The following is a 26,201-nucleotide window of genomic DNA, read 5'->3' as shown; positions in this document are numbered from 1 at the left end:
GGTGTTCAGAAAACATAACTGCTACTGGGTGATCTAGAGTCATGGGGGAAGAAAGATCCATGGTGTTTGCTCTATGACTGGTAGGTTATGCTAGACCTGCTGAAGAGACAGATGTATTTGGCTTGGTTCTTACTACATAACCCTGGGAGTCTGTGCTCTTGGAGAAACTTGATCTGACCTTTAGGTCAGTATCTGTCACCAGGAACATCTATAATCTTAGAGAACTCCAAGGTTTCCCAAGTCTTACCAGTTTCTTTTGATTTCCTTTTGATAGACTAAAGCATTGAGGGACTATTTCCACGATCACTTCCAGTTAATAAAATTATTTATTTCCAGTTACTAAAAATATTAGAATTGCTACTTTTCAGGGCCTGTTTGTTTAGTGTAAATCTATTGGCTGACTGTGTGGGCAACACTTGAGCAGACCCATATGTCGGAGTGATGCTTTTGTGTAAAGATTATCCTTGTCTTATTCAAATGCTGATTTCTGAACCGACAAAGATCTGATTCCAGGCTGGATTTTGGTATTGTCAAGCATCTCTTACCTTAGTATTTTAAACATCACCTTCTGATTGTTTAAAATAAAAGGCCTATGGCTTGTAGCAGTAAGCAGAATAGTAAGGCGAGACTTCCAAAGAGAGGAACTCTGGGAAAAAGTCAGGCATGGGAGATTAAGCCAGCCAGACATGGAGGAAGAAGCAGACCAGGACGGAAGGAGAGGTAACTAACCAGCCATGTGGTAGAACTTAGATTAGCATAAAGGGACAATTGAATTATGACCTAGTAGGAAACAACTTTTAGGTACAAGGCCAAAAGCCTATAAATAATATAGTCTCCATGTCATTACTCAGGAACTGGGGTGGGCACAGAAAGGCCCATGGTTACACCCATATCTTACTAGAAATGTCCTGCAGCTCCAGCACAGACCCTCTGTGCTAAAGAACACAGCTGTTGAAGCTACAGACCAAAATCCAGCACCATGGACAGTCTGGCAAACCAGCCAGATCTAGCAGCCTGGGCAGTGCCTACTGTAGGAGGAAATCCACCTGCAAGAGGACTTCTGAAGATTGGGCACTTTGTAGCCCCAGCTGTAAAAACCTTTGAGAAATCTATGCTCATATGAATGAATAAGTAGATCTGCTGGGCGCCTGGTCACTGTTGTTTCATCTTTTCTTGGTTGACTAAGTTAAGATCTAAAGTTAGTGCTGATTGAGGATGGTCATCGATTTAAATCACAGGTCAATAAGCTAAGCTGTCTGAGTTGGGATGACCAAATCATCTCTCTCATATAGATCTGAGCTTAAGTGTCTCCCTTAGGAGCATCTGGCTCTGAGCCCCATAGGGAAAGCATGAGCACACGCCCACTGTTTAGACTGTACTAAGATTCCAATCTCACCATAGTCAGAATGTCTACCCTCAAAACAAACAAACAGTGCTGGTGTGAAGAATGTAAATTAGTGTCACCTCGATGAAAATCAACATGGAGTCCCTCAAAAAAAGTAAAATAAGAAAACTACCCAACAGTCCAGGTTTGTCATTCATGTGTACATTTCCAAGCAGGAGCACACTATGTAGGTCAAGCTACCTTTGAATTCAGAGATCCATTTGCCTCTGCTGGTACTAAAGGCATGTGCCATCATGCCTGGCCCTGCATATCCATATTTGTCACTGCTCTAGTCACAATAACTAAGAAATGGAATCAGCTTAGATGCCCATCAACAGATGAATTAATAATGGAAATATGAATTCATACACACACATACATACACACACACACACACACAGAGATAGACAGGCAGAGAGACAGAGGGATAGAGACAGACAGAGAGAGTGGCACTCAGCCATAAAGAACACCAAGGTCATTTGTAGAAAAATGGTTAGAAATGGGGAACACCAGAGCAAAGAATACAAGTCAGTCTCAATACACTAAATACTGCATGTGTTCTTCTCACATGTTGTGTCCTTCCCAGCCTTGAACAGACTCATCAGACCTTGTTTGCCACACAGGACCTTAACCCCTAGGTGAAGTCATCTGCTTTGTTTACACTTACAACTTCTTGCAAGAACTTAGAAGAAGAGACTGCTTGCTGAGTCTGCTTTGCAATATAATCCAGATGAAACCAAAGGATGGGCTCTGGTGGGCTTTCCCTAGATATACAACTGCTGAATATTAAACTTTGAGCCTTGATCAAAGAACTTTGTATTTGCTCCATGGTTCCATCACCCCTCCATCTCTTTTTCATTTCCAGCCCTCCTTTCAAGTGAACTCAGTTTGTCCGTGGTCGCTGGACGGCTACAACATGTAGATTCCAGAATTTTTTTTAAAGGACATGAAACTAGAAAAGGGACTACTTGGAAGAGGAGGGAATCAGTGAGAGGGGTAGGAGAGACAAGATAGGGAAAACAGGGCAAGATGGTCAGAGTACAGTTTTATATATGTATAAAATGACATAATGAAACATTATTTCTCTAATTCATATATGATATTAAGAAAAAGGAAACTAGAATACTCCTTTGATGGGGGTACCAGCAGCTATTCATAAGACACACTGGAGGGTGACCAGAACAATCCCTGCCAGTCCCACAACATCTCCCCCTGGCTTCTTACTCTGTGTTTGCAGTATGTGAGGTGTGGTCTTTGATGAAGGTATGGCTGAGACTGTCATATAGCCAGGCTCCAGAAGGGTCAAACAAGTTGTTCCCTGCTGTTCCTCTGTTCTTTAGTTTCCTTGAGAAGTCACAAAAAGCTTTCTTGGCTTCAGGAATTCCTGGAGTGGTGTCTCTCAGCCACCTCTTCTGAATACCAGCTTAGGACATATCCAGGAGGAAGGTGAAAACCACTGCTTGGCTTTCGAACCATCATTGGCAATGCACCATGGCCAGCATCAAACTCAGCACATATGAATGGCAAATGGCAAAAGGGAGCATACTGTAGTGTGAAGCTAGACAGTGGAGGCTTAATTAAGGAGGACATTTGACAAGATAAAAACGACAAATAACATAAAGTGTGTCAGAATTCCTGCAGTCATGAAGGCCAAAATGCTGAGTTTGGATAGCAAGAAGAACACATGGGAAGCCGTGAAATATGGAAGCACCTTCAATATGATAAGATCGACCAAGTATTGATCTTCTCACTGATTTGGCTGCACTGAGATGCCATTCTCGATAGAGTCAGAATCACACCATATTTCATAAGATCAGGTTCTAGCACCTTCCTCGACATGTCAACAGAACCATAGTTTCCAAGCCATGTTCAGACTCAGCCTCCCTCCCATGTCTATCACCACTAACTCTGCATCATATCATGTGAAAAAGCTTTTCTTCTTTACTCTCAATTCCTCTGTGACCCTAGCCCAGGCCTATCACAGTTCATGTCCCAGTGTCTTAGCGGCCAACTACCACCCTGTGCTCTCCAAACCCTAGTCCATCTTCCTCTGAAATCTCATCAGTTACCTCAACATACACTTTGTGTGTCAATCTCTGATGAGTAAAAAGCCATGCCTTCCCATTATATTATATTATATTATATTATATTATATTATATTATATTATATTATATTGGAGGTGTTATGAGATTTCACAGCTTCTGGTGTGTTCTTCACGATATCTAAATTCTGTGCTTGGCCTACATGATCCCAGGAATTCTGACACAGCTTATATTATTATTTGTCAGTGCTAGTTTCTCAAAACTGAAACTCTACTGTCTAGCTCTATGCTTCCCTTCTGTGGCATTCACCTCCTTGTAGCCTATCTAGGAAGTGCATCTTTTCCACACTAGTCCCTTGTCCTCTGACTATTCACCATGCACACAAGCCTACATGTGAGTCTGTATGATGACTGGCTCCTCTGTTATTTCTTCTCCTTGACAGCATGGTCAGAGTTAGATAGCACTTAATCTGCTCTATAGTGTGCAGCAAAAGGCACTCAACAATATTTAGTGACTCAGTAAAGTGAAGTCATAGCAACTCTGGAGGGATAGGAGCTGGAGAAAAAGAAGGAGCCCCTCCAGGTCCTTTAAATAACTCTTGGGATCTACAGCTCCCTCCCCCACAACATTTTACCTGCAAAACTGAACCTCCTGGTCGAACTGTGAGTTCTCCGGCTGTGTCCCCTCCTTCAGCTGGCTGACATTGAAAAAGGAGAGCGTGTGGTTGACAAAGCCGTGCAGAGTCCCATTGTGGCTATAGGAGTACTGGTACACAAGGCGGGGAATAAAGTCGGAGGTGACAGCAATGACAAAAGCCTGGGGACAGAATGGCAAGTACGAAGGACAAATCTCAATGAGTCGTGTCTGGAAGGCACAGGGGACATGTAACTGAGGGACTGCCCACCCTTGGGCACACCAGTAAGAGTGGCTACAAGTGTTGACACGGGGGCATCTACCTGTCCCTAAGATCCTGTCCCTAAGTTCCTGTGGCTCACGGTTTTGGACAAAGAAAATGACAATATTGAGTGTTGGAAACTTCAGTCCACCTCTGAGGTACTTGGACTGACATTATTGTTGGCTGAGCCAAAACAGAGTTCAAGGTATTCTGAGACTATCCATTGGCGTGATGAGAGTGGGGCTGGTAGATTGGGCAAGGGAGCTGGAGGCCCTGTGCATATGTCCCTGAGTGAGGGAACACTAAAGAATCAGGAACATAGTTACAGTTTCCTCAATCATCTCCGGGTACTTTGCAATGACTCGTGAAGTAGGAGCTATTCCTTTGTTCATCTTATGAAAGGGGAGAGATGGAAGGGAAGAGGCACTGGACACACTAGATGGGCCATACTCATCCCCCACAGCATTTGGAATGTCTAAGTGCTCTAAAATGGCCAAGAGTAAGCTGAATGCAGGTGAGTGATTGCATGTTTGGATTTGGAGTGACTTTCTGCAAAGAGAACCTTAAATCTTTTTGGCAGCTGTTTATACTATAGTCTGTGCAATAATTAAGGGCCCTTAAAATCTGGTTTAGGTATTTTTTTCTGAATGTATATACATAAGTGGGCCATATCCATATTTGAAAATTAATAACATACGTATAATTATTATAACTGTGATTCATTGAGCACTTCTTTGTCCTCCCGTTATCCTACGTCATTTCTAGAATGTTTCTAAATGGTAGAGGAGACTCCTACATCCTGTTGGTTTGATAAGCAAGCAAGACTTTTAGCAACCAGGGAAGCAAAAATGCCCTGTCACTCTGTAACACAGAATGTAGCTGACATTACGGGTCTCTTTTCTAGTAGACACAGCTCAAAGTAACAGTTGATCTCTCTTCAATTGTGCTTTATTTCTAAGCATTCAAAGGGATGCTTCCTACATCTAAACATTCAACCTGCAGCAGACTGATTACACACACACACACACACACACACACACACACACACACAAAACCTCTTGATCATTTGTGGGCAGGTATCAAGGAACTTGGTTAGAAATCAATACTCTGCTCCCGAGGGAATATGAACTGTGTCTTTCTAAACGTACACCCAGCTGGCTGGTGCCTTCTTGGAAGGAAGAGCTGGAGGGAGGCCCTATCTGGCCACTGTTCATCCAGAGGACAAAAGCAATTTCTCTGCCATGTATATGAGTTTGGCAAGTACCCCTTTTCTTCCTCATCTTAGCTGAACCTACAGGGCACACCAGACCATGAGAGTGATTAAGGCTTTGCACTGAGAATTTTGAGGAATTAGGAACTGCAACCTAGGCAACATTCCAGGTACAAAAGAGAAGAAACCAAATGGAAAGAGATGGGCAGATAGGGCAAATTGTTTCTTCGTTATTCTTGGCTCCCAAAAGATCTGATTTTGACTCTTAATGCCAAGGCATATAGTCATATGGACAAGTGCCTTTTTCTTAATAAAATTTAAAGCTAAATTGCACTGCCAGGCAGCAACATGAGTTACATACAAGGCTTGTGTAAACACAAAGCAGGAGGTTGTCTAAAGCAAAGCTCTAAACAGGAAAAGCTGGGAGGTAATGAGATTGTTTCCTGCTTCCTGGGCTCTCTGGAAGCTCCTCCCTTGGAGCTAAGGCCTTCTGAATGCAAACACTTACATTGATGATGACGGAGAACTTGCCAATTCCAGAGAGAATGTCAAACCAAATTCCTGTAAGACAGAAGTGCAGGCATCTCTGGTTAGTCCCAACCTGGCATCAGAGACAGCAAGGCCCAAGAATGGGATGACACTGTGTAGGTAGGTTCCCTGGGGAGGCTTTCTGCCCCCTTCCAGAACTGGGCTTGGAGAGAAAAGCTTAGGGTGCTCTTGTCTGGAAGCTTAGGGGACAACATAGGGTTGTTAAACGACTTCTACTGGCCTTCCCTCATCCAAGGAAGGAAACAGAAGTTCTAAGGGGTGAAGAAAGGGCTATGCTGCCCCCCTGAGCTCTGTGGAGCAGGAGGAAGGAACCTCATGGGGAGAGAAAGGGGGAGCGCCAGGCCTCAAAGGGGGGTGAAAAACATACCAATGTCTTTGGTCCTCACAGCATCTGGGCGCCTCAGCTCTGTAACAAACTTTTTTGCATCCAGCCGCACTTCAATGACATTGTTGAGGAGAGCAAACACTGGGGCCAGAGGAAAGGAGGCCACAAAAAGGGTGACAAAACCAAACTGGATGACTAGAAGAGAGCACACAGGAGAGGCTTCAGCAGGGAACGGTGGGAGCGAAGACCATCTCTATTCTGTGGCCCCCAGTTCTCTCTATCAAGGTCTCCTTCCTCCCTTCCTCGCTGTCTTCCTACAGCAGCGATGTGTGACTGAGACACTTTCATCTATCCCTTACTTGCAAAAACTAATCATAAGGGTTGGTAAGCTCTGTAAGTAGCCAAAGAGGAAATACATTTGAACTATGGTTTATCTTGTCTTACCACAGCTTCTGCCATTCCTCCCAGTTGTGGTTGTGCTTCCAATAAAGCTTTATTTACAAAAGCAGTCTACAAAGTAGGCTGAAATTGGCCTTCGGTTGTCAGCCTTTAGCATAGCTTTAAAAACTCTCAAAGTTGGACACTCCCCCACCCCTTTGAGATGAGTCCTGCTGCTATACAGACCTGGTTGACCTTGAACTCTTGATCCTCCTGCCTCAGCACCCCTACCTACCCGACCCCAAATGCTGAGATTATTCACATGCACCACCAGGTCTAGCTTGGGTCTCCTTTTCCATACATAGATCCATTGCTTTTCTTTGGAAAGAATTCATTCACCACACGTTTATTGAGGGCTGGAAAAATATCAGGCATTGTGCCAAGTATTTGGGGAGGCAAAGGCCTAGTCCTGTTGTGGAGGAGCTGGGATTAGAGAGCAGAGATAAGTGTATGTAAAGACATTCACTAGAACTTTTGCAAATGTGCTCTGAGAGGGGGAAAAAGAATGTGCTAGGGTCAGAGAAGCAAAGGAGACAGAGCTGATGTCCGATCGGGTGGGGACTAAACAAAGTCTCCATGTGGATGACCTCGGCAACATCTAGGAAGTGGAGTGTGTGTGTGTGTGTGTGTGTGTGTGTGTGTGTGTGTGTGTCTAGGAGGAGCCAGAGAGAATTCTGAGCTATAGGAACAGTGAACAAAGGTACTCGGCAACCATCTTGCAGCTCTGCCTGGAGCCTGGCCACAACCTCCCAGCCACCTTCCTTGTTAACAGACTTCTGGGGCTTGCAGCACACATACCATGTCATCTGACCCTGTCATCTGACCCTCCCTACTCATAAAAATTCCCGTGTAATCCCCTTTATTTACTGAATAGAATCCAGATTCCTTGTTTTGGCACACCGGTGATGCAGTGTATTCTAAGCTGTCTCTCTAACCCCATTTCCAAAATGCCCCCACACAACAATCCTGTTCCTGAAGCAGCCAGTGCTCAGCCCTGCTGGGACTACCTACTCAAGTTTCTTTATTGTAAAGCCAACAGCTTTATATGCTCTGGGGTGGGGGTGGGCGGAGGCTCTTTGCACATTTGTTCCCAGGGAAGTCATCTTATTTGGATTCCCCACACATTACCCACAGGTATCAACCATTCTGTCCCTCAGTTACAGCAAGTGCAATTAAGCCTCATAAAATAATCCTCACCAGGTTGGCATCTCGGACTGCACATGGAAGTACTGAGTACGCATATGATGTCTGATACCTAATAATTGTTTAATAAATGTAACATGAACATGTGGGAGTGGGGAGATGGCTCTGTGGGTGAAGAGTTTGCTTCCCCAGTTCCCCTCCCCCAAACCTACATAATTGTAGGACACTCATCTGTAATCCCAGCACTGGTCAAAGAAAACAGCTGAACAGCTGGCTTTGCTGCCTACCTAAATGCCAAGGTCCACGTTCAGGGACAAATCCTATTTAAAAAAAAAACAAAAAACAAAAAAAACACCAAGGTGAAAAGCAGTAGAGGGCTGTTTGTAAAGCCAACCTCTGGCTTCAACACACACATATATGCATATACCAAGGCCCAAAGAGTAAGTTATTTATGTAAGTAATAAGTTAGCTATGTATTATACATACTGTTATTCTTAGTGAGAAACATATCAGCATACAGAAATGATTAAAATGTATACTGTATAGCTACATGCTAAACAGACACAAACTTAAGGTTTGGAGGCTCAGTGAGTCTGAAAAAATCCAGACCCCACGTTTCAGATGTGTCCCTAACCTGACTCGGTCTCTTTCTGCACTTCTGTTTAAATGGACAGACAGCTCAGAGGAACTGATTTAAATTCCCTAAGGTGAGATCTGTGATGCTGTGACTCTTGTGCCCTTAGACAAGCATCGTGTCCCAGGGTAGTTATATAAAGAATGAGAAGACAGGAACCCAAACACAAGAGTGTGTGTGTGTCCATACACAAAGAACACAAGCCAACAGTGTTGGGCCTTGGACAAGGTAACTCCATTTAACCTGGGCCCTTCAGGCACTTAGAGGGCGTGATTAACAAGTCTCCACCTCCAGAGATTTAAATATTAATGAGTTATCTAAAGGCCAGGGGCGTAGCTAATTAAGTTATTCCCTCCCCTCTTCCACCTCCCTATAAAAGGCCAGGTGAGCCTGGCTTTGGGGGAGCGCTCATCATCTACACCCACTCTCCACGCCATGAACAATAAAAGCTTTGGGAAACTCCACGTGTTGCCTGATCTGCCGCCACCAGGTTCCCAGCCTTTAGAACCTTGAACAGCAGCCTCCGCCTCCGCCTCCGCTGCCAGTCCGCGGCGGCTGTGTGAATGTGGGACCCTCAGCCAACGGCCAGGACCTCCCTCCCCCTCGAGATTTCTTCCCCACACAAGAGCACTAAAAGTTTCCAGAGAAAACTCACATGAAACTATGCCCAGCCAAAATGCTTCTGAGTTGGCAGGCTTTTTGCCTCACAGGCTTGGCCACTGCTCTTGCTCCTATATCCCTGGCTTCTGCCTTGTCCTAGATGCCCAGTGGATTCTCCGTGGGTTCTAGGAGACCAGTAGGTGTTATTGACGGGGAGATATCTTAGATGCATGGTTGGACTCCTGGAAGAGCTAGTTGGTAATAGAGGTAGGGAAGGATGTGCGAGTCCTCACTAACACTCTCAGTCAATTACAAATGCAGCATCCTGGAGCTTCAAAAATGGCGTGCAGGGGGAAAGCCCTTGCCACTCAAACTTAGTGGCTCAAGTTTAACCTTCAGAACTGCCATAAAAAATGTGGATGCAGAGGAATACACCCAGAATCCCAGCAGTGCAATAGCAAGTTGGGAAACTGAGACAAAAGAACTGTGTGAAGGCTCATGGGCTAGGTAGTCTGGAGAACACATATAATGTCTGACACCTCACTATAGAAACAAGAGTGGCTCCATCTCAGAAACAAGGCGGAGAAAGAGAACTGTCTCCCCAAATTCATTTTTGGATACCCGCTACACTTACAAAAAATAAATAATAAAAGTTTTACCTGGCCTATCTTTTAAAAGATGACGCATTTCTGGAAATTTTAATTTGGGACTCAGGGGTAAGGGGCTAGGACAGAAGAGACAAAGGAGAGTGGAAATGACCAAGGGAAACGAAACAGAGATTGATGTCCTTTTCTGAAACCTGTAACTTGCATGTCTATATTTGAACACATCTGTAGATGTTGATCAACTGAGAACTGCCCACCTTCCTGAACCAGGAGGTCCACTACACTGTATCCCACCTTCAGTCTCAGCACAGTGGCCCCACTATCACTAAAGGCCAATGCCACACGGTTCACACAGTTCTGCCATCACCACCATTGCTGGGTTTCCCTTATATACATGCTACACACCTCCTCCCACCATAAAGCCAACCATCATTGCTTGGTCTACCACTGTCTCCATGCCCACTCAGAAGCAGCCATTTGGTCTCCCCCTCCCCAATAAATCTCTTACATGAGGTCTGTTGTGTTGGGTGATTTTTGTGGCATCCCTTGGCCCCTGATAGTCAGATACTTTTGGCTGCAAAACTTGATCATAAGGAACTTCTTTCAGAAGAACTGAATACCTGAGAGCTTCAGAGGGCACCATGGAGTGGAAAGGGGCAGTTTACTTTTTGATGGGTTGCTATCACATATAGCATCTGCCAATGGTTCTGGGAAATCCAGCATCCTTGCAGTATCACAGAGGAAGTGGGACTTTCCTCTTATGCTTGTCTCTTTAGTGAACTGCCGTCCTCAAGGGATAGATTTCACCTTCGCAAATTGTCCAGACACAAAATCTTGTTTTAACATGACTATTTTCTAGTGCCAGTGTGCTGTGCTCCATAGTTTCCACTCATTATTCAGATCTCATAATAAAAGCTTCAGTCTCCCACCCCGACATGTAAATCAGTGTGGCCAGCATGGGGCAACCTCAGAAGAGTGCCACAGGATGCCCTTGCCCCTTCTCTGCAGGTACTCCAAGGTATCCAGAGCCACAGAAATCTCTTCTCTACACACATCCTGATGTTACAGGTGTTTCCAACATGGACTGAGTACCCTTGAGCATTTCCAAGAGGTAATCCAAAGAGCCAGAAGTAAACAGCAAGCCTTAAATTAATCCAGGGGAGAAAAGCATATATATATATTCTCCCGCTAGCATGCAGATGCCAAATCCAAGACTTGTTCTTTTCAAGGAAAAGTCTAGAGGACTGAGTCAGATAGGAGCCCTGCTGGGTTCACTTCAGAGGACACAAGGATGCCGGCCTTCACCAACACCAACATTTGTTTCTAAAAACAGCCAGCCTCCCTTAGGACAAGAGAAACACAGGAAATCCTCAGTGTGGCTGCATAATAGAAGCCAGCTTGGCTGGGCCAGTGATAGATTAACCCTGGCCAAGCCAATTAAGGAAGAATCCATAAGTTTATTTTCAACTAAATCTTTACAAAGGCTGCCATAAAGTGCTCCAGAAATGTTGGTTGGAAGCATAGAGCCTGGAAACAAGTCTGGGCACAAACTCCAGGGGTTTCCTCTGCTCACACTCAGCAGCCAAGAGCCTTACAAACTAAAAGCCAGCCTTACACTGTCTAATGCTGGAGACAATTAACATTGTGAGTGATTACCTGGGCTTGGGCTAAAATAACAAGGAGGAGCGGAATACACTGAACAAGACAGCAGCCAGCCGGGACATTCCGGGACAGTCTACTTAGAGAAAAAAATCAATGGTGTAATAAAGAAAACAGAACACACTTGCCAGGGTGGACAGAAAAGCTAAGCATGGAACAGAATTCTGAGTTTTCATTCATTTATTTAAAAGTCATCAAGGAAAATATCTACCCTTCCATTTTATGTACACATACACAAACACACACACCCAGTGAAGTCCAGACCCTTGACTTGGCATTCAAAGTCCATTGTGATCTGACCCAAACTTACTCATTTCTTCCTGTCTAGCCCAGTATTCTGTCCTTAGGGCTAGTGTTTAGCAGGAATGCTTGAGGTCAACCCTCCCTGTTTTCCAACCATTTCAAAGCATCTGTGATTTCAGAGCCTCTCTGTATATTTTTTTCTCTATGGTCTGCTGAGTAAATTGTTATTCATTGTTCAGGCTCAACTCTGACCCCACTCCATTCACCTCCACCCCATGAATCTCTCTTTCCTCACTTCCCAACTTCCCCATCTAGACTGAAGTGCAGTGGGCATCACTCTTCTCCTCTTCCTTCCCACAATGCCTTGTATTTGCCACTTTCTGTTTATTTGACCTGCTCCTGGAGGGGGGCAATCCGGAGCTCAAGCAGGGACCATATTTGAGTTTTTACTGCATCTATATGGCCCTCTTGTCATATAAACAGATACTTAAGTGTTATCTATTTTACAAATGGAGCTTATTCTTCCTCTTTTTCTTTCTCTCCTTCTCTCCCTCTCTCCCTCTTCCCCCCTCCCCCTCCCCCACACAGGGCAGAAAGCAAAATGTATGAACTGAAACCACTCTCTCCCGTCAGAGTGCTGTGAGGAGTCTACAACTCCACACAGCAATTCTCTCGATGTTTGCTGCTGTGACCAGCACAGGAAGGACACTCTGGGGAAGGACAGAGGAAGAAAGTCCCAACTCTAATGAAAATGTGACAACTCTCTTTAATCCCCACTCCCTTCCATTTAGCAAAAGCAAAGCTTCCCATTTAGGAGGACTGAAAAGTGGGGTCTTCACCAGAACTAGATAATAAGACCCTATAACTAAAGACACCCTAAGTTTGTAGTTGCAAGAGACAGAGGAGTCAAGCTGGAACCTCGTGTCTGCTGGTAGCTCTCAGTGTGCCAGAGGGTGCTTTGGGCTGACAAAGGGCATCAGTAATCTTACCCAGCTCTGAACCTTAAGACTACAATACCAAGCTGCCAAGCATGATGAGCCCACTTGAACAACTGTGACCAGCTGCTCCCTGATTGGATTTAGGGTTGGCTTCACAAGTGGGAACCCATGCCTGGTACTAGAAACCTGGCCAAACGCCCATGGGGAAGTCATAGGCCTCAGCAGATAACATTCCTGTTTGTTTGCTAAATGATGGTAAACTGCCTTCTAAATATCTGTGTTTGTGACCACAGACAAACGCTACTCTAGCCCCTAATCAGTGGAGCTTCCCTTTGTGGTGAACAGCACTCAATACAGAGACAGGTGGTTGTCTGAGATGCTGAGACTCAGTGTTATGTGAACATCAGCCCTAGACAAGATGTTTACACCACACTTTTGTGGCTCAGGGAACACTGCAGGAGAAGAGACAGAAACAGAAAGAGCCAGAATATAAGGAGAAGGGCTATGCAATGTCACATGACATGGCCATTGTAATCGTGAAGTCATAGCAGCTATGGACACTAGGCCTGAACGGAACTGGCCCTGCCAACAGTAAGTCATCTGTGTGGGAGGGGCTCATGGGACCTTACTGCTGAATGGATTGCCTATGGATTCTGAGAAAAGGGGAAACATTGCCTTCAGTTATGGTCCCACCAAGGCCCCAGCGCATAGTTCTCTACCTGTGGTCACACAGGCAGCCCTGGTTAAAGTCACTGGGTCACAAGACAGAAGGACACACATGAGGGGAAATGTGTGTGCAAAGGGAAGGGAAATGAAGAAGACAGGAGTGAGAACATCAGAATGTGCCATATAAACACATGTAATTATCAATGAACCAATGAACAAAACATAATAAAAACATTAACACTGATAGCAAAAATAAGATTATAAAAGAAAACAGGCAACTGACCTATCGTGTCTGGTAAGTTTACAAGAAAGGTCTGATAAGTACAAATTAGATCCTCTGAGAGAAAAATGTAGGGAGAATTGGGGAAGACCAAGGAAGGGCTCTCAGTATAGCCCAACACTGAAACAGTTGGGAACTGTATTTTCCAGTGTGATTATGTTTGAGATTCTGTGCTACCAATGTCTTTGCATTAATCTCTACTGCTAGGTTTTCCCTCTCCATTTTTATCTTATGAAAAACGGGAAGGAAACTGAGTCCTTAAGGGTCATCATTTTTTGAGAAGCAGGGATGAGCGATATAGGGGAGGGAGGGCACGTGGTGTGTTTGTTCTGCTGAATGGTCTTGGAAAAGCACGTGGTGCTAATTCAATGCTGTCCGTTTCATAAACCCTCGTTTTAAAAATATGCCCCGCCATCCTTGTCTCCTAAGAGTGTCTGATGATAAACACAAAGGCCTTGGGAGTGTTGATGGCTAAGAATAGATGGGGCCATGGGAAGGATGGGGTTTGGATCACGTCCTCAGCCAGGGTCACTGATGCTGGGGAAAGCAGTAGCATGTGTGACAGACATGTGACCTGTCAATCTTCACCCTTCACTTCCCACTCCCTCACTTGATCTGCCAGTCATTCAACAAGCATCTATCTACTAGAGTCTACCTATGGACTTCATACTCATCACTAGAAAGCAAAGTGGTTTCTATGGTACTGTGGTCCGGTTGTGCTCTTCTCTCCACTGAATTCATGTGTTAGAATTGGATCTCTGAGAGGCGATCTGACCTCGTGGATGTGTTAATGTCATTATAGGACGAGGTTAATTGTCAGGATAAACCCAAGTTTGTCGCCTCTTTTTCTATATTCTCTTGTGCTCTCTTGCCCTTCTGCCTTCCTCGGGTGGGATGACACAGCAAGGAGGGTCTCATCAGTCAGTCTCTTGAACTTCTAAGAGTCCAGAGCCATGAGCCAAATATATCTTTATTGTTTATAAGCTACCCAGCCTGTGGCGTTCTATTACAGCAGCTTGAAGCCGACTAAGCTAAACAGACTGCTATTATTCTTTTAAGAGCTCAAGAAAGCACTCAGGAAGAGGAGTGCATGAACATCCTAGACAGTACCACAGTCTGACCGCGGCTGCTAGCACTGGGTGCTTGGAGCACCAGGCACGAATAACTTGTTTCCCCTCAGGAGGTCCCTGGAAAGCACATACAATTAGAAATCGCTGGGTTTGCCTTGAAGACCAAGTGAAAGAGACGAGGAAGGCCTGCTCAGAGCCGAGAGTTAAGATCTTTCCCGCCCAGATGACTGACATTCACAAGCTACCTAGAAAAATAAACACAGCAAGTAAAACCCCATTCCATTCTGTCTGTGGTTGACACAATGGACTGGGTCCACTCGGAAACTTCAGGAAGCTGAGGCAGGAAGAGACAGGCTTGGAGTATCAATTCAAACATTAAGAACTTGACACATGAAATGTCAGCGCAACACCTGGACAAACCTCTAAGGAGTGGTTTCTGCTAAGCACATTCGTGGAGACATGAAGTGATCTGTGTGCCCTTGTTTACCTCCTTGTGTGTAGGGACATACACTACACACAGACACACCACACACCACACACATACACCATGTACCACGCACCACACACACACCAAACACACACATACACCACACACATACCAAACACACACCACACACACATACACCACACACATACCAAAACACATACGCCATACGCACAAATACACCCCACCCACAAACACGCACACACAGAAACACAGACACACACACAGAAACACAGACACACAGACACACACCATACCACAAACACCACACACACGGACACACCATACCTCCCCACACTACACACACCACAACTCCCCACACCACATGCACACACAGACTCACCACACCACACACACCACACCACACACACACACACACACACACGACACCACACCACGCCTCCCCACACTATACACCCACCCACACCAAACACACATACCACACACACACACGACACCACACCACGCCTCCCCACACTATACACCCACCCACACCAAACACACATACCACACACACACCCCACACATACCACCCCACACACACATAAGCAGAGAGTGTGGAGGGCAGCCATGAGCCCACCCTTCCTTCCATTTATCCATATAGATCACATTATTATGGCAAAGCAACTGACAAAGGCCAGGAAACCAGGTAAGTCCAGAAAGGTGCTTCCAAGAGGCATTATTGCGACAAGGACCCTTGCATACTTTATTCTTTTCTCTCCATATGGCTGTGAAAAAGTCAACAAAATGAAAATAAAATTAGACTTGAAAAATAAAAAAAAAATGTATGAAAACTTTATTGAAAAAGAAATAAAGAAGTCAGAAAACAGGGAAAAAACAAACATGCACATTCTAGGGACCATAATGTGGCTAGATCACAATGACAAGCTTGCCTTCTGAGCTCCCCACTGTTTAAGGAGAAATAGAAAAGAGGTCCTTCCACCTGTTGACCCCTCAGCATCCTTCCTCTGTTTACTCCCTCCATCCTTGGTCCTGGCACTGGCCAGGCACCTTGTGGAGTAGTGATGTAGCATCCAGATATGGCGCCACTGTTTCTAAGTATGCATGAGAGGAATGATACACAATATGGACAAAATCAAGCAGCTTTTGCCTCAGACGTAAAGGAAAACAAGTGGCCTGGGACTGACCGTTTCCCAGAAACCCGGGAGCAGGGACTTCTGTGCTGCATGAACTGTGGTTAAGTGCCCTTTACAGAGAGGGCAGGTACCCAATTATCCAGTGGGCTGACTCAGTTCTGTAAACAGGACAGCCCAGGGAAAGGAATTTCCCAGTGCTCTGAGGCACTGTCTAGGAGCACACACTCAAGAGTTTTATTCGACTAGCTTTGTGTTTTGCTCAGGGACAGGAACTGAAACTCGCCCTGAATGGGGGTTGCACCTTGCAACAGAGGCACATCTGTGTGCCTTTGTCCCCACTCCTGGCACCAAATTTGTGTAATTGTTGCAACTGTGTCTCTCACGGTGTCAGGTATATGGCCAAGCCTATTTCACATCACAACTAACCCGGAAGCAGAGAGTAAGGTTGGAACCAGAGGCCAGGATATAAGCCCTTGCTTCGAAAGGGAGCACCCCCCCACCCCCAACAAATAGCAAAAAAAAAAAAAACAGATGGTGATCACCATTCAAAATATGAGCCTGTGGGGTACATTCCAAATTCAAACCACAACTGTGGTAGGCCATTTACTCATTTACTCTCGGGATGAGAGTATCCCTGATGCCTGTGCATCATGGATAAGGAGATTCTACACCTCAAGGTGGGACAGGTCATCCCAGATGAGTCTATACAGTCAAGGGGCCTGAGAGCCTCTGCAGAAGGTGATGTCTGTGGGGTGTGAGAACCATTTGGCTTTGATTCATTATCTTTTTCCTTCACCAACAAACACTCCACTGTGTTTACTATGTCTAGTCTATTCCTAAGAAGCTTCTCCCATGGACACAGGCCTTGCGTTCTGGTGGGGAAACCTCATAGTGCTATTCCTTATGTATCAGGATAAAAATAACAATTTTATCAGTTTTATCAAGGATTTCATCTGGATCTTGTCCTGTCGTATACAGGATTAAATTTGGAGCAAGTCTTTTTTCCTGCCATGTACTGCTCTATAAGAGAAAATCTATTCTATTCGCTACAAGTGTTTGGAGAACTTAACTTGCAGCTCTTACAGCAGAGGAATTTCTCCTCATAGGGCCCTCAGGGAGAGTCCATAACTAGGCTGTGAGAGGCCTGCGGTAAAAGAGCTTTGAAGCCTCCTTTTGGGGCTGGGGACAGTGATGATTAATGCTTTGTCCTGCTTCTGGGCCAGCTTTCTCTCTCCCCTCAGAGATGGGGGAGGGGAAGCTACCCTTGAAGTCTTTCTTAGTAAGCTCTTCAGGAAGAGGGTTTGATATCGGAGATTCCCTTGAAAGCGTGGCTGCTCCCCACACAGGTTTTCCAGTAATCCCTCACTCTCAGGTTTCCCTTTGTCTGGAGCCAGCCCATCCCCACACCCACCACTGCCCAGAGGAAGCCCCCTCCCCTCAGAAGAACTTCCAGCCTCCACTCCAGCTTCCCCTTCACCTCAGGCCCCTCCCCCGGAGTTGCTGCCCCCCCCCCCCCCCCCCCCCCCGGCCCCAAGCTTCCATCTCAATTTAGAAAAATGTAAATATAATACATCTCTCCCTGCTGCCGCCCCCCACTGATGACCTGCCCTGCCATTACAACAGACAGGCTGTAGTGGGCTCAGCACACTTCCTGTCTGCATGGGTGGTCCTGGGGATCTTGGGAAGGAAACTGACAGCTGAGAGCAAGGCCCAGGATCACTGTGTCAGGCACACCAGTGGGAGTGGGCAGCTTTGGTTTCAATTGCTCATTTTTGTTCAAAGTCCAAGACAAGTGGCCTTCTGGAATTGGGGAGGTCTAGCCAGTTGAGAAGGAAGGAAGAAAAGAAAGCTCACTCCCCTGTCTCTCCCAGAGTCAAACTTTCTTACCAGGCCTTATCAAAACCTCTTGTAGAATGGTCAAGACAGACAGTTCTAGGCTCAGTTCCACCAGTGAGCCACTGGGGTGACTTTTAGCAGCTCACGTAGCCATCAGCATCTTGGGGTTGAGGTGCACAGTTTAGCAGTTATACATAAGGGAAGATACGAGAATCAGAAAGGAACCTGGGGTCACAACTCAGATGTCTGAAACTCTTTATGGTACTTAGAACACTCCCTCACAAGAAACATGGACGTGGCACTCACTTCCACAGGCGAGTTGAGAAGCTTTTCTCACTATCACTGGGCACCACACTACAATCTCAGAAAAGAAAGAGCACAGCGATTCAGTTTATCCTATCCCCCCACATGCTAGTTACACAACACTTCTGACACCATCAGGGTTGACCATAGTTGACAAATGGGTCTTATCACATCCCCAAAAATGCATCCTCTGGTTTAGCTCCCTGTATGATGGTAGAAAAAAGGCCCAGAAAGACGGCAAGCTCAAGGCCATACTCCTAGCTAGAGGCAGAAGTAGATCTTCACCCCAGACACACAAAGCAGTCTGGGAATGCACAAAGGCAGGAGGTTGCTATGGGCCTTACAGTGATCAGAGAAAGACTCAAGAGATGACAGACTTTGCTTTGAGGACAAGAGTGAGGAAGAATCAGAGGTAAAAGACTGATGACTGTGTCACCTGGTTTATTAGCCGTCCCGAGGAATGGCAGAAACTATTACTTCCTAGGAGGTTGAGTTGTCTGCTCTTTGGCCTTCAAATTGTTTCCCAGAGCTGCCATGTAGGAGCTAGGAGCGCATGGATGGGCTCATGTTACACCTTCTCTTATTTCCCTGGCTTACTCTGAGAAGGAAGGAATAATAGCCTAAGGTGGGGGAGGGGAGCAGGCAGAAGTGTAGCAGAGGATAGGGAACATGAAAGAAAGGAGGAGGAGGAGGAGAAAGAGAAAGAAGAGGAGGAGGAAGAGGAAGAGAAGGTAAAAAAGAAGAAGAAACAAGAATAATACACTCTTGATAATCCACCCACTGGATTATCAGCCCATAAATACTTGAGGGCTGACCAGCAAGCAATGTTCCTGCCACATTAGGTGCCTGCAGCATAGAGGAGACAAGGACATAAATGGATACCCTCACTTGCACAGAGACTCCCTTACAGGGTTGTCTAGAATGTTCTCAGTACTCATTCTGTGAGAGGCTCTGGGCAACACTCTGTAAATCAAGGAAGCCTTGTCCTTGTAAAGCCTCGTGAATTTCTTACCATTGGGAACCTAGAGTTTAGGAAGCAGTGTCTCAGAAATCCTGCAGGGTAAGGGCCTAAAAGATGAAGGGAAAAGACACTTCAAGAAGCCAGACACATAGACCTGGCTTTACACGCATGACTGAAAAGACTTGGGGAATGGCAGAGCAAAAGGAATGTGCAACGTTGGCCAGAGAAAGGGTGGGAAGCTAGGTGTGCTCTTGAGCAAGAGCGACAGGATCCAAGAACCAAAAGACAAGCAGTGGTGGCGAGCCCATCCAGGGAGGTGGGTTGAGGCTGTAAAAAAGCTCCAGGAAGCCAAGAAGATGTGCAGTGGAAGTGGCTTCCAAAGACATTTCACAGGGAAAACCAACGTAGACGCAGTAGACCTACCAGGTGTGGGTTTGGAGAGAACAGGTGTGAACAAAGAGTGGGGACCTGGAAGTCACAGACATGGACACTAGAGGACAGTGAGAAAGAGGACCCAAGCTCTTGAGGGAACTAAGCCACCCTGAAGACTAGCTTAGAACTGCTTCCTCTAGCACTGCTTTGGGGATCTTGGCTGCCTCATAGGAAGTCTCAAAACACACATGGGTTGTTAACTGGAAGATGAGCCGTCTGGGTTGGGTCCAGTAGATAGTTCCTATAACCCAAGGATGTCTGATGACTATCCAGTTAATTATAAGAGGAAAACAAGTGAAGAGAGGATGTCCACCCTGGCAAGAGAGGATGTGTTCTAAGGGAAGCAAGTGGATCCCTCCCTATGACTATCAGACTGTTGAGACCACAGATCCCAAAGAAGTAAAACTTTCCCTAGGCATCACATTCTAGTAAAAAGACGTAAGTGGAACCCCTGGTGCCAGCCAGAGAAAGAACTGACCTCCCAGCAAGGGAGTTCATACAGTTCTGACAGCTTATTCACCACCTAACAAGACAGACCTGAACAACAATAATGATGGGCTGACCAAGGATGGATGGAACCATGCTTTGATCAAGTCTGCCTAACTGTGTTTACATATCGCCCACCATTTAAGCCTAAACCTCATGTCAGCACCCTAAAGATTGATGGGGTGGGGGTTCAGGGTCACCGGACTCCTTTACTCATTTGAATTCCCAGCGTGGCCATATTACATGAGTCCCCCTTCTCTATTCTCTTTTATTTGTCTCAATGATGGGCACATTGAGAACTAGTGGCCAAGCCTGTTGAGACTGTCAGAGCCCAGGTTTAACCCTATAAACCCTATAACAAAAGATATTTCTCTATCACACATCTCTGAGTGATTGAAAGCCCTGATCTCTCTTGAAGGGCCAGAGACTGGAGTTTTTTTCCTATGGCAGAGAGGGTTTCCTGGTCAGTGTCTGCTTGAAGGGCTCTCTATGTCTGTCTTCTGAAACTTCAGGGTACCCAGGCCACATCTGTTGTCATTGTAGCTTGATATCACAGCACTGCCCTCAAGCTGGCTGGAGGCCAACAGCAGGTGCCAGCCTTGGGAAGATGAGTCTTGAAGCTCAAAGCAAAGCTTTAAGGTCGAGGCTGTGGTGAAAGCCTGGTCAGACTTAAGTTCTTCTCTGTTCACTTCTAAGAACTCAATCCCCCAAAGGATGCAGAAAACTAGAACTGGAGGCAACTTTTCTTTGAGAGAAACCCTGATAATAAGCATGGATTGCAATTATTTCGGGAGCTGAAGATTCATATAAGAAATACCTGAATATGCCCATGGGAAAGAAAGGGACCTTTGCATCGTGAGATGAGGAACAGGGCTCTGCTTCTCCACCACTGCAGGAAGGAGGGGAGCAGAGCTCTTCATTTGAGATTTTGTTGAGCTTTTCTGTCTACCTTCCAGGACCTGTGCTCAGGGAGATGAGTAGAAGACTAAGACACAGGTCTTACTCACAAAGTAATCCTGTCTTCCAAAGGGTACAGGTGAAGGACATGCACGGGAGACGACCTGGTGGGAGGGTGGGGCATGGAGAAACATCAGAAAATGTTTCCAAGAGCAAACATGTCTGAATCCAAACAGCTCTGCAAGAGCCTGTGGACAGTGGGCTAGGCGAGTACAAGCAGGTGCAGCTGTGGTATGAGTGACCCCAACATTTAGGCCTGCCCTTCTGAAAGGACAGCCAGAGGAGAGAGCACGCTCATGTGTGCCTTTGCGTGCTACCCTAGGGAAAGTCAGAAGTATCTTAAGAAGATATATTGCTTGCATGTGAGAAAAGCTGTCCTAAACATTGAAAAAGGAGCTATGAGAAGGAGCAGGAAAGGAAATGGGGAGACAAGGCAGGCTGTGTGCAGTAATGCAAGAGAGGGGATTGACGCAGGCTGTGTGTGCAGGAATACAAGAGAGGAAGGAGAAGGCTTAAGCAAGAACTCAAAAGAACACAGTCTCCTAATAAGAAAGGTCCCAGGATCCTGTTGGGCCTCTCTCTGGATAACACTGGTGCCAAATCAGAGGAGAGGGAAGTTGAGAAGCAGGTGGCAAGCTGCTTTTGTTAACAAGCATTGACTCTGCACTTAGGTCCAGAAAGGAACTGAAAGCAGGCAGAAAGCTTCACATCTCTGTCTTCGATTTGAGTCTGGACTTTGGCTGAAGTTATAGAGTTAACACATTGTCTTTAGCCTTTCTTCTTGAGTCACCCTGGATTCTAGGAAGAACAAAACCTGGTGGGACAAACCATACTTCTGCATAAGACATCTACCCATGAGGACAAGGCTCCACCTTCAGGTAGTAACAGATTAACAACTGAACAATCGATCCTACCATTTTAAGGTTCAGGAGATGGGTATGTGTCCTTGTTCTTTTTCTCATTGTGGTCACTTTAAATACATCTTTGTTTTTTTTTTTTCTGCTTTTCAGTGTTACTGTGCGTTTAACTAGATAAGCAGTTAAGCCTAGTTTTGACATGTTGAGATCAGACTGTTCTCTGCTTTCAGTGACTCCATATTGTTTAAAACAGTAGTTTTCCAAACTGTGCCCTGCACTAAGAGACTCCATTTTTACAACCAACTTTGGACTCCAATTTGAGGATAAAGGATGCTGCAGCACTCAGTGGACATGTGGATTATACTATCTGTGCAGCACCATCCTGAAGTACAGACTGATGAAGACTTACTCCTGGGAGAAGAAACAGTACCACACTATACGTGTTTCAGCATGTATTGAGACCGTACAAGAACACGAGTATTTTAAAGTCATACCTGGGAAAACTTAGATACAACAAACCAAGGAAAAGTCTTTAATTCTCTTAACTGGACCCCAGAAAAGGTAGACACCTCACGTTGTGAGGTCAGCAGCCCCCACTGATCTATCGCCTGATCACCAGTGTGTGTATACAGAAAACTCCTTTCTTTCCCAGAAGCCTTAGCTGGGATAGACCCTAATATTAGTGTGGCCCACTCAACTGCCATCTGCGCATTATCCTGTTCATCTTTCTGAACCTGGTTCCACCTTTGCCCTTCTGGAACTGGATTCTGCTCCATAGCTAAGATCTCAACCCAGTGACCAGTTAGTTGTCTGACTTACAGCTACTGACATTTCTCCAACTTCTTCCCTACAGCTGGGCGTGGTTTACAGTCTTATAAATACAGACTTGACTTATATTTCTGCCAACTCCCCTACCTCTTGGGCTTCTGAAACTTCCTGAACTCTTTTGTGGCCTCTTAGCCTTTTACAGCCATTCTATAGCCTACACACACACACACACACACACACACACACACATACATGTGCATACATGTTCATAGTTTTAACTGTACTAGTGTGATATATGATCTGAGTGTTAATATTAGCAATTAAGATTAGATTAAGGAATGGGCAGATGACTCATTTGGTAAAACTGGTTGCTGAGCAAGTTTATCTGAGTTTAGATCTCCAGAAAGCACTTAAAAGCCACTGTTGGTGGTGCATGCCTGAAATCTAAGCACTCTTAGAAAAGTGAGAGGAGAAGTGGATACAGGAGAATCCCCTAAAGCTCACGGGCAAGTCAACCTGGAATATTCAGCATTGCAGCAAGGAACAAGAGAGACCCTGCCTCAAGAGCATGGAGGAAGACAGGGACCCGAACTGAGCATGCCCTCTGACTCCACACACATGTCATGGCATAAGCACAGCCATATACACAAACACATAAACATACATATACTAACATTAACACGTTTTAAAAATATTATAATAAAAAGAACCTGTGTTTCCCCTGGCTAGAATTACCAAAGAAAATGAGTCATTCCGCAGGCTGCTGCTATGAAAACTACTATACTTTTTTAATGTATTATTACTCAGTTTAATGAAGTCTGACATGACAGAAAGACACAGACATGTTTATTTTGTCTTTGTTTCTGTCATGGTGTACTCCCAAGAGGGAGGCCAAGGTCTAGGCTCTGACCTTAACTCTTCTAATTTCTATCTGTTTCTCTTCTCAGCATGGCCATACTGAGTAAGGCTCCCTTCTTAGGGTTTTACTGCTGTGAACAGACACTATGACCAAAGCAACTCTTATAAAGGACATTTAACTGGGGCTGACTTACAGGTTCAGAGGTTCAGTCCATTATCATCAAGGTGGGAACATGGCAGCATCCAGGCAGACATGGGGCTAAAGGAGCTGAGAGTTCTACATCTTGTTCTGAAGGCTCCTAGTAGAAGACTGACTTCTAGGATGAGAGTCTTAAAGCCCACTCCCACATGACACACCTACCCCAACAAGGCCACATCTACTCCAACAAGGCCACACCTACTCCAACAAGATCACATCTCCTAATCGTGCATGCCACTCCCTGGGCCAAGCATATTCAAACCATCAGTTTCTTTCTCCTTTTTACTGTTTCTATGATTTTAATTGCCATTGAGGGATGGGGAGCCAAACCTACCCTACTGGGACAGCCTGAGCCTGGGCTTTGCCTTTTGTGCCTTTGGCCACACAACTAATGCTTGCTGAGTAAGGTGGTATACCAGTTCATGACTACTCCCCCTAAGCCCAGGAGTACAAATGTAGCAACGTCATAAGACAACTCAGATGTGGCTGCAAGGCTACGAAGCCCTGGTGTCTGAGGTCAGAGAACACCTGCACTGCCTTCTTAGAGCTTAACAGGACTTATGTTTGGGACTAGGAAAACTAAGATTTCCTCTAATGATCTTCAGATGCTGAAGAAATTCATTTTAGCCCCACAGTAAGGGCCTCAGGACCTCAACATTTGGGTTGCAGTTGGAGAAGATGGGAGAAATCGGGGCCAGGTAACTGACTACCCAACTGGAAAAGAGTAGTGGTCCTGTCTTTGATGACTAGGAGAACAGAAGCTATGGGATTTAAAGAAACACGTCAAGAAGAGCACCTCAAGAGATTCCAGATAAATAGAGAGACTGGCCAGAGAATAGATAGCATCTAGGGTGTTTATTCAGGCTTTTGAGTGAAGTCCTCAGATCTGCCTCACACTCTGAATATAACATTTTTTAAGCCTTTCCTGCCCCATCTACAGCTCCCTGTAGTTTTTTTGTTGAAAACCTTCTCCATTAAAATAAAAATAAATTATTTCTCTCCGTTGGAGAGAAATTGGACTCCTGACAGTAACAATCATGGTAAAGGTTTGTTGAGGGGCTATGTCAACAAGTATCACTGTTTAACTACTCTTAATTCCTCACCTTATTCTCAGCATGATCCCAGTGAGGCAGGAAAGTGGGGGCTGCAAACAAAGGCTGCACAATTAGCATACAAAAAAAAACCCAAAACAAAAACTCTGTGGGCAAAGGAGAAAGCTGGGAACCTACTAGCCACTGGCTCTGAGGCAAAAGCATTCCAGACTATCTAAAAGTGACCCGAGATCATTTTAACACTAAAATAAATACAGCCTGGGAGAAGGTTTAAGATGCTAACGAGACATGTAATGCATGAAATTGCATCATGTAGAAGTACCTGTAAAGGAACCCAGTGCCAATGGAAAAGCCCATGTTATACAAATGAGCCCCAGAGCAGTTATTATGCAAATGACTCACCCAACCCTTGGTGCCGCTGATACCATTTGGGTTACTAAATTCCATTGAATTACTAAACTAAACCTTTTCTCTGCTCTGGCCTCCTGCCTCTATTGTAATTGTATCTTTTAAAAATAAATTATGTCTGTTTCTGCTCTATGCTCCTTTCTTCTTTTCAGGACACAAGAACTCCATTCCTTCCATATCGCCAGGAGATAGGTGAGATCAGATCGCCACAGAGAAATCTGAATCCCTCCATATCGACAGGAAGTAGGTAGCATCACCGAACCCTTCAGATGGGAAAGTTAGGCCTGCTGATGCTAAGGAATTATACCCAGAGTCATGTATGTAGCTAGCAGATGGCACAGTTAAGATTGGAAGTCCCACAGCTTGACTCCAGAACATTTTCTATGTTGCTTGACAAAGTTTGGTGGAGTTTATTATGCAGTCCTTTTTCTAACTGTGTATAGAATAACCTTTCCCTTAAAGGTAAGAAAGATAGGCCAGAATAAAACAGGACACAACTCAGCCAACAATATATATATTCGAATATATATGTATATATATATATGTATATATATTGAATATATATATAGTATATAAAGTATTTATATACTATAATGCCTCTGAAATGATTGACATACTTAGCAAAATGGCAGAAACAGGCTTCACATATTCTTCCAAGCAAGACTATTTTAGTACCAATAGAGTTGTTAATTCCATCAACACCAACGTCATTCTGAACCGGCAAAGACATTGTCCTAGTAATGACCAAGATTTTACAATTATTCCCCTCCATCTCCTCGTGTGAGGTGGGAACTTGTCAATCTTCAGAATTCTCCACTAAT

At 45.1% G+C, this 26,201-nt stretch overlaps 1 protein-coding gene across 5 annotated transcripts in view; it reads right to left on the bottom strand.

Annotated features, from left to right (window-relative positions):
• Ano2 (anoctamin 2) overlaps positions 1–26,201 on the bottom strand; it is a 338,029-nt gene that overhangs the window by 13,897 nt on the left and 297,931 nt on the right. For all 5 annotated transcript variants that reach the window (XM_076940592.1, XM_034512071.2, XM_076940594.1 and 2 more), the window contains 3 exons: positions 6,449–6,601; positions 6,041–6,093; positions 4,062–4,243 (listed from right to left, as the gene is read on the bottom strand). In XM_076940592.1, the coding sequence (XP_076796707.1) occupies positions 4,062–4,243; positions 6,041–6,093; positions 6,449–6,601 (388 nt within the window). The remainder of the gene's footprint in view (positions 1–4,061; positions 4,244–6,040; positions 6,094–6,448; positions 6,602–26,201) is intronic.

Source organism: Arvicanthis niloticus, chromosome 9 (assembly GCF_011762505.2).
Source record: "Arvicanthis niloticus isolate mArvNil1 chromosome 9, mArvNil1.pat.X, whole genome shotgun sequence".
Taxonomy (NCBI): domain Eukaryota; kingdom Metazoa; phylum Chordata; class Mammalia; order Rodentia; family Muridae; genus Arvicanthis; species Arvicanthis niloticus.
Note: the sequence above shows the minus strand (reverse complement) of the source record. Positions and strands in the feature narration are given on the sequence as shown.